The sequence below is a fragment of the Mytilus edulis genome, chromosome 9, assembly GCF_963676685.1.
Source record: "Mytilus edulis chromosome 9, xbMytEdul2.2, whole genome shotgun sequence".
Lineage (NCBI taxonomy): Eukaryota > Metazoa > Mollusca > Bivalvia > Mytilida > Mytilidae > Mytilus > Mytilus edulis.
The window spans coordinates 53,711,342-53,724,462 of record NC_092352.1 but is presented as its reverse complement, the minus strand read 5'-3'; the positions used below and the strand labels follow the sequence as shown (position 1 = coordinate 53,724,462).

General features: G+C 32.1%; 1 protein-coding gene across 1 annotated transcript in view; it reads right to left on the bottom strand.

Annotated features, from left to right (window-relative positions):
- Positions 1–2,888: 2,888 nt before the first annotated feature.
- Positions 2,889–13,121, bottom strand: part of LOC139489771 (protein turtle-like) — a 28,261-nt gene continuing 18,028 nt past the window's right edge. Inside the window, exons 9-13 of the mRNA XM_071276587.1 lie at positions 12,819–12,861; positions 9,622–9,701; positions 8,128–8,152; positions 6,172–6,241; positions 2,889–3,882 (exon numbers count right to left, since the gene is read on the bottom strand). Coding sequence (XP_071132688.1) covers positions 6,178–6,241; positions 8,128–8,152; positions 9,622–9,701; positions 12,819–12,861 — 212 coding nt within the window. The 3' untranslated portion in view covers positions 2,889–3,882; positions 6,172–6,177. The remainder of the gene's footprint in view (positions 3,883–6,171; positions 6,242–8,127; positions 8,153–9,621; positions 9,702–12,818; positions 12,862–13,121) is intronic.

Sequence of the window (13,121 nt, the reverse complement as noted above, 5' to 3'; positions counted from 1 at the left end):
AACTCGGAAGCTTAGAAGACTTCAATTGTAAGAGGAATCAAAATGCAAGACTGAAAACCGATAAGAATACCTAAATGTAAGCCTACCGAAAACTAAATGAAAGAAAAGAATACAAGAATCAATGCTTGCCCAGCTTAATCAAGTACTTAGTTCTACAAAAGAAGTTAATAGTTTTGCGTAAAAGACGTTATATCGGATTGAGAATTAGATGATGTGATCTATACGAAACAAAGGACAAAACTGCCATCCGATTATAGAATCATATGTTGGATAAACATCTTTATTTAAACATTAAAATGAGAAGTATAAAGATATTCATTAGGAAGAAAAATATAGAAATAACAATGATTATTGTAAATAAAATGAGGAAGTGGTAATAAACTAGAATAAGTATCTAAATTAGACAAAGCGAAAGATAGTCAAAGTTGTATCAACACTGTTTCATTAGTCATTTGTTAACGGATTTTGAAACATTATAAGTCTTTATACAGCTCTGCTTTGAAAAGCAACAAGCTTAAAACAAGCCTAGTGTTAAATTTCAATGAAGAAATAGTCGGTTACTAGTGTATAAATGTATATGTTTGGTTTTGAGATAAAGCCTGCAACCCAGATATTGAATATTCATATAGATAAACCAAAATAATGTAGATCACGACGTTTTTACTCGTTTTAAGTTCATGTCTTAATCTTTCTGCTATTTCAATTTTTAGTAATGCGATAAGGAACGACGACAGTTCCCAAGTCTTGCTTAGTGTAAAACTGTACTTCTATGAGATAGAATAGGTATTACCACAATCGTATCGGGCTATCATGATCAACATACATATTTTTTTTACTTCAATATATAGGTAAACAAGCACTAGGTTTCTGGAAGATTTGAAAAACAATAACACGTTACAACCAATTACTTGTATGTATATGGACAGTTGATCATATTGGAAGTGCCTTGTACTTCAGAAACGTGTTATTGAAACAGTGGTTAAAAGAACGTACTGGCGGACGCCGGACAAGGTTGGATAGATTGATGGCTATTAAAATTTCATTGATAAATCTAGTGCATAGTCAGACCGAGTACATGTTAAAACGATAAGAAAATTAACCCTTATTTGCACTAGACCGACACGCTAAGCTTGATTTTTGAATACGGTAGTTCACAACGTGAATATCCTGAGGATTTTACCTTACGCGGAAACATTATTTTGACCACGAAACAACCACTATATACTCTTACTCCTTCTGGAAGCTTGATAAGTAGAGAAACAGAGAAGCTGCAAAACAAAAACAAAACTTTTTCAAGTCGATGTTTGCCCCGGCAGGGTTCGAACCCTACGACATCAGATACCCCAGATAGAAACATTACCACAAAATCACCAAGGTGGTTTGTAGGAAAAGGTCGTTGTTGTATAACTCTCTTCTAAAAATAATTTCTTTCCTATTGGCAATGTTTGATTTATATTTTTTTTCTACTCTGAAATATGTGTTTTTCATCTACCACGTTAAAATGTATCCAAACATAAATAGATATTTTACTTGTGCTAATTGAATTAAAGAAAGTGTGACTGTTAACAACTAACGTATTCGTTAATCAATATTTAAATATATTAGACTTACTTGAAATGGTTAATGTAACGATAATTCTTATCACATCGATGTTATTCAACATTTTGTTTAAATTAAGTGTAAATTGTTCCGTATTTGAAGAAGGCAAATTTAAATGTACCAATTGAAATAAAGATTGAATATAAAGAAAAATGAAATACAATGAAACGGAAATGCATGACGGATTATGCATTGTAAAAGGTTAGTCAGGTAAAATGATTATTTGAGAGATAGATGAAAGATAACAAATGGCCAATCAAATTCATAAGTAAAAAAACAACTGATAATGCCAAGGTAATAAGCTAGGTTAAATATTAATTTACCTTTAAAAATTCAAAACAAAAAACTGTTATATTTACTTGTCAATGCAACTAAAGTGATATGAGAAATCAATGTCGATTAACAAATTGAAGATGGAAGGAATGAAACAAAATCAACTCTGACATCAAACCTCACAGAAAACTTTAGGAAAACGAGGTAAACACTACCAAAGGGACATTCAAACTCATAATATGTGGGTGTCCAGTGTGAAAAAATGTTGTAACAGAAGTTTAATGAAAAATACACAAATGCAAAGGCATTGTGATTCATATCATTGTGTATGATTTTTTTTATAAACTGATGTTAGAGTGATGAAACGCAAATAGTACCACGATCAAAAAGACGGTCAAAAGTAACATTTGATGTCAACGTTTGCTACATTGGTGCATAACAAGATTTTCATGCGAATCAGAGGAAATTTAATATTTATTACAGTCCCGAAATTTACCATCGAAGTGATGTTTCTAAATTATTGTTTCTCCTTTTCTACTATCACTTAAAACACTAGCAGACACAAATGCACCCATTTCAGCGATGAATTGCCAATATGCATGCCCGACCAAACTACTGCAAACGCTGGACAAACCGGTATCACTATGCATGTTTGTTCAAAATCCTTGTATCTTCCGACTTTCAAATCGAGAATTTTTTTTTTGTTTCCCTTTAGATGAAGACATTTACAAAAGACCGATGGACAAAACATGAGTCAAATATATATAAAGGGAATATATGTTTGCAAATAATGACCAAAGGTTTTTCGAACATTTGTTATTGATGAAATTCATTTTTAGGCATTTTATTATTCGGGTTTCATAACAAATTATTTTTGGAGAAAATATTTCCCAATTAATTCTGAAAACTTGAGCAGTACCTTTCCCACACTACACCATGCCACTACGCAAATATTATCTCAGAGTAGTCGAGGAAGTCAAATTTGTTCTGCAGTGTAGAAAAAAATATACCATGAATAATTTCAAACACATAGATTAAAAAGATACATTAATAATGCTATAACAAGAATTGAAAAACAATTATAAAATAAACAACAATACACACACAAAAACACAAAATTGTAAACCAGTGTAACACTTGAACAATTCAACATTAGAACTAGTCTTTACAACTCTACGATAAACTTCTTCGAATTCCTAGGATATTTTAGGGTAGAACTGTTTTTATTCTGAATAGTTCAACTGATGGATAGAAATTATCCAAATTGAAATGGTCTACTAAGCCAGAAAAATGGCAGCTGTTATCTTATAGTTTGTGACGGTGTGTGTTGCATTATCGTTTGTTTTTTTTGTTGCACTTCAGTGTTTCTGTTGTTTCGTTGATTTCCTCATATCGTTGATGTGTTTTCCTCGGTTTTAGTTTGTAACCCGGATCTGGGTTTTTTTCTGAATAGATTTGTGACTTTCGAACAGCGGTATACAACTGATGACTTTATCTATTATGATAGTCTGATTCAGAAATGACATGCACATATGTAGTTGAACATGAATTATCTATAACACAATGCAGCGTTGATATTTTATTTATTTACAAACTTATTTTAAAATGCGTTCAAAATGGTGTCTATTCGTATAAGCTGTAACTGTCAGTTTTGATGCTTTCTTGATTTGCAAATATTGTGTACGAATGCTGGAATACATATTATTGTATTAACTATTAAATGCAACTCAAACCTGCAAATGAATCTCCATCTTCTTCACAAATAATCTTATCTTGCGCAAGTTTATTTAGTAGGCACCACATTTTTTATGGTACTTCTTCATAGACAGAGTAATAGTACACTCATTCCTTATATATGTTTCATAATTCAAAAATTAATAATAACATTGTTTTAAATGTTCTTTCCTTTACATATGTCATTGATTTGTTGCAAGTATATTCAAACTTTGGTAAAAAAAAAAAACATAAATTCGGTCTGACTATAACAAGGCATGGCTGCTTTCTTTGATCCTGAAACAGATATTTAGATCAATAACATAATGGTTCAACTTGCTTTGAATATATATTCAAGTGTGAACATTAAAGATACATCAAAATAAAACAACGTATAGAAATAATTCTAAAATATTAAAACCTTCAGAACGAATATGTGTGCTTTAAAAATACAATAGATATAGGAAGATATGGTATCATTGCCAATGAGACAACTCTCCATCCAAATAACAATTTATAAAAGTAAACTATTATATATCAAGGTACAGCCTTCAACACGGAGCCTTGATCACACCGAACAATCAGCTATAAAGGGCCCCCAAAACTCCTAGTTTAAAACCATTCAAACGGGGAAACCAACGGTCCAATCTTTATAAAAAAAAAACGAGAAACACGTATCAATCACATAAACAAAACAACTACTGTACATCAGATTCCTGACTTAGAACAGTTGCAAACAATGTACCTAAATAGTACTGATTTCTTGTAATTTAAATTTAATAAACGTTGTAACAATATTGTGCCGCTTTGTTTTCTTAAGCGTCGTAAAGCAATCGTTTCAATAAATCAATTACGTTTTTTTTAATTTAGCTACGTTTGCCGGTATAGATTAACCTGTGAACATATAATATGTCTGTTTTGTATATGAGTAGTTATCAAAGGTACAAGGATTATAATTTAATACGCCAGACGCGCGTTTCTTCTACATAAGGCTCATCAGTGACACTCAGATCAAAACAGTTAAAAAGCCAAACAAATACAAAGTTGAAGAGCATTGAGGACCCAAAATTCCAAAAAGTTGTGTCCAATACGGCTAAGACTCGATATAGGATTGCATGTAAAGAAACGAATTTCTAAAGGGTGCAACAAAAAAACATCAATTATATACATGTATATCATGGACTAGGTGTGGCGGTATACCACAATATCCTCCTCCAGTGTCAGGACACATAAAATTTCTGATTTTTTCAACCCGATAAAAGCTTCCATGTAGACTAGAGTACAAAGTTTATAAATTTTAAATTATAAAGAAATTAAGATTTCAACTCCCTCAAACAACATTGACCAAATATGGGTTTGTCTATTATTTGTCCGCCCCATTTTGATCACATAGATTTTCTAATACATCCTTGGCTATCAAATATTCAGCTTCGAGCGTTCCAGGTAAAAGGAAATCTAGAAAAACGCAACTGACACATGAAACTATAAAGTGTTGTTTTCAATCAAAGCTTGTAACATGTTTACATACGATATGCTTTTTCTCATTTAGTCTGATTTCTTTTATTTAAAAGGGTGGAAAAGTAGTCAATACTTGAGACTAATTGAATTACAGTTTCAATAACATGCATATATCTGAACTTTTGGATAGCTGAAGTGTTTCTGAAAACCAGAATCAGGGCCATGACATTTAAAACCGATACCTTCACATGACAAGGTTACCATTTCATGTCCTTAAATGTTGTATTTAATCATTATCCCACTCGAACTTGGTGTGTCAGTGTAAGATCACCCCGATGGCCGGAGGCCAGAGGGTGATCTAACACTGACACACCAAGTTCGAGTGGGATAACTATTTTACATCCCAGCTGTTTTAGATTATACGAAAAAAACATTTACAATTCATAAAAACTAGTTTAGAACGCCACACAACCATTATAATATACTTTATATATTACTATATGAATTATACCCTTTATGACCCCCGAACACGATGAGTAGATATCAAACAATGTCAACTCGCCCCACTTGCCAATCGGCCCACACTATATCGCCACTTTATAAAACAAATCGCCCCTCTCTTGTTTACCGACTCGCCCCACTTTTGAAAAAGTGTAAAATCAAATTGAACAATCAGTCTGACAACTCACTTATTAACGAAAAAGGTTTAAACCCCACTGAATAAAGGTCTGCCAACTCGCCCCACTTATAAAAAGATCTTGCTTCCTTTCATTATGTTAAATTACTGTTAGTTCGTATCCAGTCGTTCTGGTGTAGTAGTATATGTCGTGGCTTGATATGCTAAAGGTCTTGAGTTCGAATCCAAGCATATACACTGGATTTTTTCTACGTGAATTTTGATAGTCTTTTCCGTATAATTAATTATAAGTTTTATAGTGGATTTGACATTCCCGCCAAAATGTTACAGAAGAAAGGAAAGCATGCAAATAAAGAAACTCAAACTGGGGTGATCTGGTAGGGGTGATCCGGCTCATATCACTCCTGTTAGAACTAAGGAGCTGGGATGTAATCTTATAAGGACTGCTTAATCATAACATAAAAAACACAAAACATAAGCTAAATACATACCTATTCTTAGAGCTCACTATAAACGTTAGGCTTATCTTTTAAACCGAGGGATTCGTAAGCTGCCATTGAACTGTAATAATTTTGTATACATTCAATACAGACAATAATTATAGTGCAGAAGCATTTCATTTATTTTGATAAATTTAAGAAAATGAAAGTTTGTATTTGTAAGATATCCATATTTTGCAGTATGACACCGTATGGTTGACATTTTTACTTGTTTTTAATGAATAAAAAAGTTTTATTTATTTGAAATATAATTAGATGTAGACCCGATTTATCGTTTTATGGGCCTATTGTCAAGTATAATATTGAAGTAGTTCACTGTGGGCATACATCAATCCGACAATATAAAAAAACACAAAAATCAAGATACATGTAATCTGGTTAGCATACTGTAAGTTCAAATTCGGTTAAGGTTATCTTTTTGTTGTGATTACATAATCGAAACCAAAAGATACAGGGTTATGTGTGACGTAGATATTTTATAACGGTCAATCAATGTTTCAATGAAGTCCGTAAAAAGTATAAATGAACATTATTGATTTGGAACAGGCAAATAAACAAAGGGTTGGGAAAAACAAATTGCTAAACTATTAACCTTCCCTTTTTTACTCTTTCATAGGAACATCATCCACAGCAACTTTGTTCTTAGACCAATGCAAGCCAGTTTTAAGAGTTTTTAATGCCGGCGTAAATAGCAATGAGACCGTATATTAATCAGGAATGTTTAGATTCAATGGTTTAATCATAATTGATACATTATTTAAGCTACAGATAAGAAATTTTTGAAAACAGTCAAACATTTAGAATTTTTAAATAAGGAAATTAATTAATTATTCTCTGAATTTGGCATTTGTTCATATAAAGCTTCCTGTATATGTTGATCTTATAAATAATGGTGATTTATTACAAATACATATTTTAAAAATCTTATCAGACTTTAAGATTAAAAAGGAGCAAATATTGTTTTGGTAACAACTGTAACCTCTTTCCTTTTAAATGAAAATGAATAATGAATAATCGGCAAACTAATCTCGAGTTTGGCTCTATTTTCTTTTTTGATATTGCTCATAACTTCATAACTGACAGCAAACGTTAGAGTATTTTTTTATGATAATAAAAAGTTGCGCCATGAGCGCATGATACACCCTTCGTCTTCCTTATGCAATAATCATAAATAGTTTCTCAGATACAGCGCGACAAGTGAAAAAAAGACATTTTTTACAAAGAAAAACTCAATAAAATTTTGAATCATCACCAAAACATTTACAGATCTTGAGATTGATATGACTAATAAGTGTGTAAAGTTTTAAGCAATAGTCATTGATGTTTTTTAAGATACGATGAAACATGTGAGTCCTCCCTCTTTTTTACAAAAAAAACTCAATAACTCCAATTAAAATAAAATTTTGAATCATCACCAAAAAGTATACAGACCTTTAGATGAATATAACTAAGAAGTGTGTAAAGTTTAAAGCAATAGTCATTAATTGTTTATGAGATATGGCGCGACATCTGAAAACCCACTCCTTTTTTCAAAAAAACTCAATATCTCTAAAATAAAATTTTGAATCATCACCAAAAAGTATACAGATCTTTTGATTAATATAATTTAGAAGTGTGTAAAGTTTAAAGCAATAATCAGAAATGGTTTTTGAGATACAGTGCGACATGTGAAAAATACACACCCCTTTTTTTGTTATAAAGTCCCGTCACTCAAAAAGTTAAAATCCTATTTCCAGCAAAAAGTATACAGATCGTTTGTCCATCATTAGAAAGAACTATGTTAAATTTCCTGAAATCTGGATAAGGGGTTCTCAAGTTACGCTGCGACATGTGAACGCCGGACAACAGACAGACGGACCGACGGACAGACGGACAGACGGACGCCGGATATTTGTATACCATAATACGTCCCGTCTATGACTGGCGTATAATAAATGCTGTACTTACGTATCACTCATCTCTTTTGGTTGATCTGAAATGTAGGTAAATTCATTTTTTGAAACAAAGCTCCGTTTAGAATATGATTCTATTAGTTACACAGTGTGCAATTGTCCTAATACGAGAATTTATCGGGTCAATAAAATTCATATCGGGTGAGGCGAAGCCAAACCCGATATGAATTTTATTGACCCGATAAATTCCGTATTAGGACAATTGAACACTGTGTAACGAATTTATCCTGATTTTGTTATATTACATATTATTATATTTAAATTCAATATTTGTACAATAATCAACTAAATATATGTAAGATATTTAATCTAAACCTGTTAAAAATTTAAAATATTAGAACTATAAAGTAAATCTTTTTTTTTATTTTTTATTAGGTCAATGGTATAAGGGAGATAATTCTAATTGACGTAATAAATAAGGGAGATAATTCCTATTGACGTAATAAAAAAATTGTACTGAAATTTATTAGGACAATATAAGCCAATCAAATTGCGAGAAATTACTCTAAATCAGGATAATATGGAAAATACAAGTTAAATCACGATAAATGCGTAATATAAACAAGTTATCATTCTGATGTATTTAAACATTTTAAACTCAAGCAACGTTGGGGGATTCAAAAAAGCTATTCGTTTTAAGCCCCATATATTTCACTTTTTAGAATCCAATCTATACAATAAGCAAAAAAACTTTTTCAAAGTTTTGCAATAGATTACCTAAACTGTGAATATAAAAGACATATCATGCGATTTCAAACTTAGATTTGTGTATAGCAGAGACACAGCATTAACATTTTTATTCATTCTTAACTTTTTATTTTTTTTTTAAATATTTGTAGTTATAAAGAAAGATAAGGCAAGGGTGACCTACAGTAGATTTGGTGATTTTTATTATCAACTGTTACGGTTCTTATGCATTCTTGGCTTTCCAATATTCGTTCCTAATGAAGGTTAATACAATTAAAGCGGTTCGGGTGCATACATACATTACGTGTTGTTTTCATATTTTACAGCACTGAGTCAGTACATTTGTTGTTGGACAATCAGTCCCTGAGAGCATTGACAGCTCAGAATTTGGCACTTCGCTACTGACTTGATTTATAACAAATAATAATTTTGTAAAATTGTCCGTTTATAGACTTTGAAATTACAGAGAAACTTATGTTTTTAACTCCCTAAGGAAAAAGTTGACCTTTGGGAATTTGGCTCTTCAACTGTTTATACAAACTTTGCTTTCAATATTTGGCCATTACCGTATCTAATGAAGGTTATCCAGAAAAGCATTTCGAACGTACACAATATAATAACTTCTTATTATCATTTTTATGATAATTTCTATGCAATGGAGGAATGAATCTAGTAATATATGATTATTCTGGCTTGTAAAACCTGTGTCGTAAGAATTAAATGTTGCCTATGTCCAACCTGGTTAAACGAAAGGTGTTTTGAGATGTTCAAATCACTATAACCTGAAATATAACAATATTACCTGTCTGAATCCTTGCAGGATCTGTTACTACATCATACATTTGAATGTTAGAACGATGTGATGTTGAATCTGTTTTATTTCTAAACAAGTACAATTCAGTTAATTGAAGGACAGTAATTATACATATGTTTTTTTTGTATAATGAAGTCTTTAATGCTTCATTTTTCATTTCAAACATTTCGTCACAAACTTCATTTTCGAGACGTAAATATTCAAAAAATACATATGTTGTATCATAGCTCTGCTTTATGTTTGAAAAGAATCCATTGGATGTTCCCTCTATTTTAATTTGGGGATGCAACCTGAATATACCGATGTTCGATGAAGAAAGTAAAATGTTTGTAATATATATTAACTGCATCTTCCTACATGTAATCGTCTTGAATTATAGATTCTGTATACTAACGTTGTTTATCTTCTGCTCCTGTCATATACAATTGAAGTTAAGGTGGCTCGGGACTATTCGACTGCGCGTTATTTAACGCATGAATTATTTGTCGTAAATTCGATATAATTTTATAAAATATTTTGATTGATTAGAAATGTTAAATCATTGTAGTTATATGACTAATAGAATATTTGCGTTATTATCCGTACTTTTTAAAGTGTTAAAATGACATTTCACCCATCTTCACTATTTTCCTGCAAAATTTAGGTTTTAAGGAAAAACAAATTTTTTTTCCTTATCGGCGACCAATGTTTTTTATTTGCTCATTCTTTGAAGCTATATTTCAGTTTTTATATTACAGTTTTGGACCAAGTGTCATAGAACGTGTTTTTGATATTCCGATAAAAATATGTCAACACATCAATTTTCCCTATCATTTCATTGAAAAATGGTCCCTTTTACATACCTGTTTAAAAGTAAAATTTTGAGCTTAAATGGTCCGTGACCCCCGGTTTTTTTTGGGTTTTTTTTGCCAATTTGATTCACTTTCTATAAAGAATAAAATATTAAAATATACGGCACTTCTGATAGAAACATCGAAAAGGCACGAACCACCTTAAACTAGATATACAACCAGGTTAAATCCACAATTTTCTACATAAGTCAATGCTTTATGCCCGCGTCACACTGTCCCGATTTTTACGCCGATGGGAACACGATTATGGAAATTTTCAAAATCTGGACTGATCGTATCCAGATCGGTCTACACGAATGAATCACGAAGCTACCCGAAGGTCTTACGATGGCAACACGACTTCGTGAAGACGTCGTAATCCCGTCGTGTTGCCATCTAATAAAAGTACGAAGGCGACAAGATGGAAATACGACGGCAATAAATCCAGCTAAATGTAAGTTAATTCTCGCGCTATAATACATTTAAAGTGCCATGCGCGATATGCACTGGTCAGTCTAATACGACAGTTATTAAGACGTTCACAAATCATTGAGTTCATATCATATGATTCTATGAGAACAAGAAAGGCGACATCGTTGTTTCTATTAATTCAAATGGAACAAGAAGAGCAGCTATTACAGGCGCAGGATTTACTTTTACAATTAAATATTATTTTTTGTCAATTTTTCATATCAAGTAACATAATGAAAATCATAAACGCGCCTCGTACACCAACACTGCAGGTACACGTATATAGGGAAACCAACTTTTTCTTCATAATTCTGATTTTTTATGTATCGTCTGAGTTGTTGTCACACGAATGTTTACTCCATAACCATTTTGTTTTCTATATGTCATATTTTGCCGCATTTGTTGCTTTCCCCACATCTTTCCTTTTGTCTATATTATTATGATATTCTCCTGGAAAGAGCTCTTTTTGAATAAAAGGGATCAACGAAGCCATTACCTTACCTTTAAGATAGATCAGGAAACATGGGCATAATTATGGGTTATTGTTCAGACTAGTGCAAACATTTTACAGTTCAAACAAGGCAATGCCGAGCGCGGCATCCCCTCGTATGTAATATATTGGGGACAAATATGGACAGAAAATGGTAAATTGAATATGTATATTTGATACATAAACTATTTTTTTAGAAATCAACCAAAAACATTCAGTAACTGGAAATACCTTTAATATTGTCTTTAGAACCATCAGGTAAAAAAATGAGCAACCAATTTCCTGTGTATTATGCTCTTTCAAGGCGAAAAAACAAGTCCATCTGCATGACCTTGACCTTTGGCCTTGAACGTAAAAAATGTCAGATCATTACAAGGAGGAACAATATACCAAATGTGGTTAAAATCTTTTGAAGCATATTGGTTTAAGAGTGTTCACAAGGGTAATATTGCCTTGTATTACAACTGCCACTGTGACCGAGTGATGCCTTCGGCATATAATTTAAATTCATCGTAAGCTGTTCACGACGTCTTTTAGACATCGTATGGCCATCGCGCCATCATCGTAATCCATCGTGTAGCCTTCGTAATCCATCGTGTAGCCTTCGTGATCCATCGTGTAGGCTTCGGCTGAGATAGAAGCTTAAATACCCGTCTTCGGTTAACCTTCGTGTGTCCATCTTTTGCTATCGTATATAATTTCGGCACCATCGTATAGACTTCGTTGTTGATCGTACTTGCTTCGGTCACTTTTTGGTATTTTAACGAGATCGGGACCAACTTCGCACGAACTTACAATTTTCGCATTCGGGTGTCCATCGTATATAAAAATCGGGACAGTGTGACGCGGGCATTACCAAGTCCGGAATATGACAGTTGGTTTCCACTCGTTTGAGTTTTGACTTTGCTATTTGATTAGAGACTTCCTGTTTTGCACTTACTCTGAATTTGGTAATTTTGGTAATTTACTTTTCAGCAGATCTTCAAATTTGATATATGACAAAAACGACGAATGTTTGACTCATAGTTGTCGATAGTGCGGACCCTGACTTCAAAAAAAACGTCGTAGTCGTTATCGGTAATAAGATATAAAAATAACTGCAACACAGCAAACTATGGTATATCATTTACTTTAATAACTGTGAGCAAAAATGTTTGCAAATAAAAAATAAATAAACAGCTGCTATATATCTAGTTATGTGGTTCAAAACTTTCAAGTGGTACATTCAGCTTCAATATATATAAAAGCAATTATAATTATATCAATGTGTTCTTTACTTCAAGCTTAATGAGATAAATACCATAAAGATAGATCATAATTCGGAACACTGCAGGTATGAATATAATTATAATTTTAAACCCCTATAATACTGGTAAACATTATTTATCAATTACCCTTTTGCCTTGCTAGTTGTTTTTCGTTTAAACCAAATCCAACCTGAAATGTTGTTAATAAAGTGTACTGTTTTTGTTTTCACATAATCTTACAAGTTTGCATTTTAGAGGGCTCATGAGTTGACCCCTTAACAATCAATTGATTGCTTATTATCACTATTATATATGAAGAGCAGTAAAGCTTCTCAATGGTAAAATTAAGTGTTTTGTCAAATGGCTATATAGATATATTTTGTAAAAATTTAATATATATAAAGCGAACCAAATATACGTCATTAACAGTGTGAATATCATCGCGTGAAA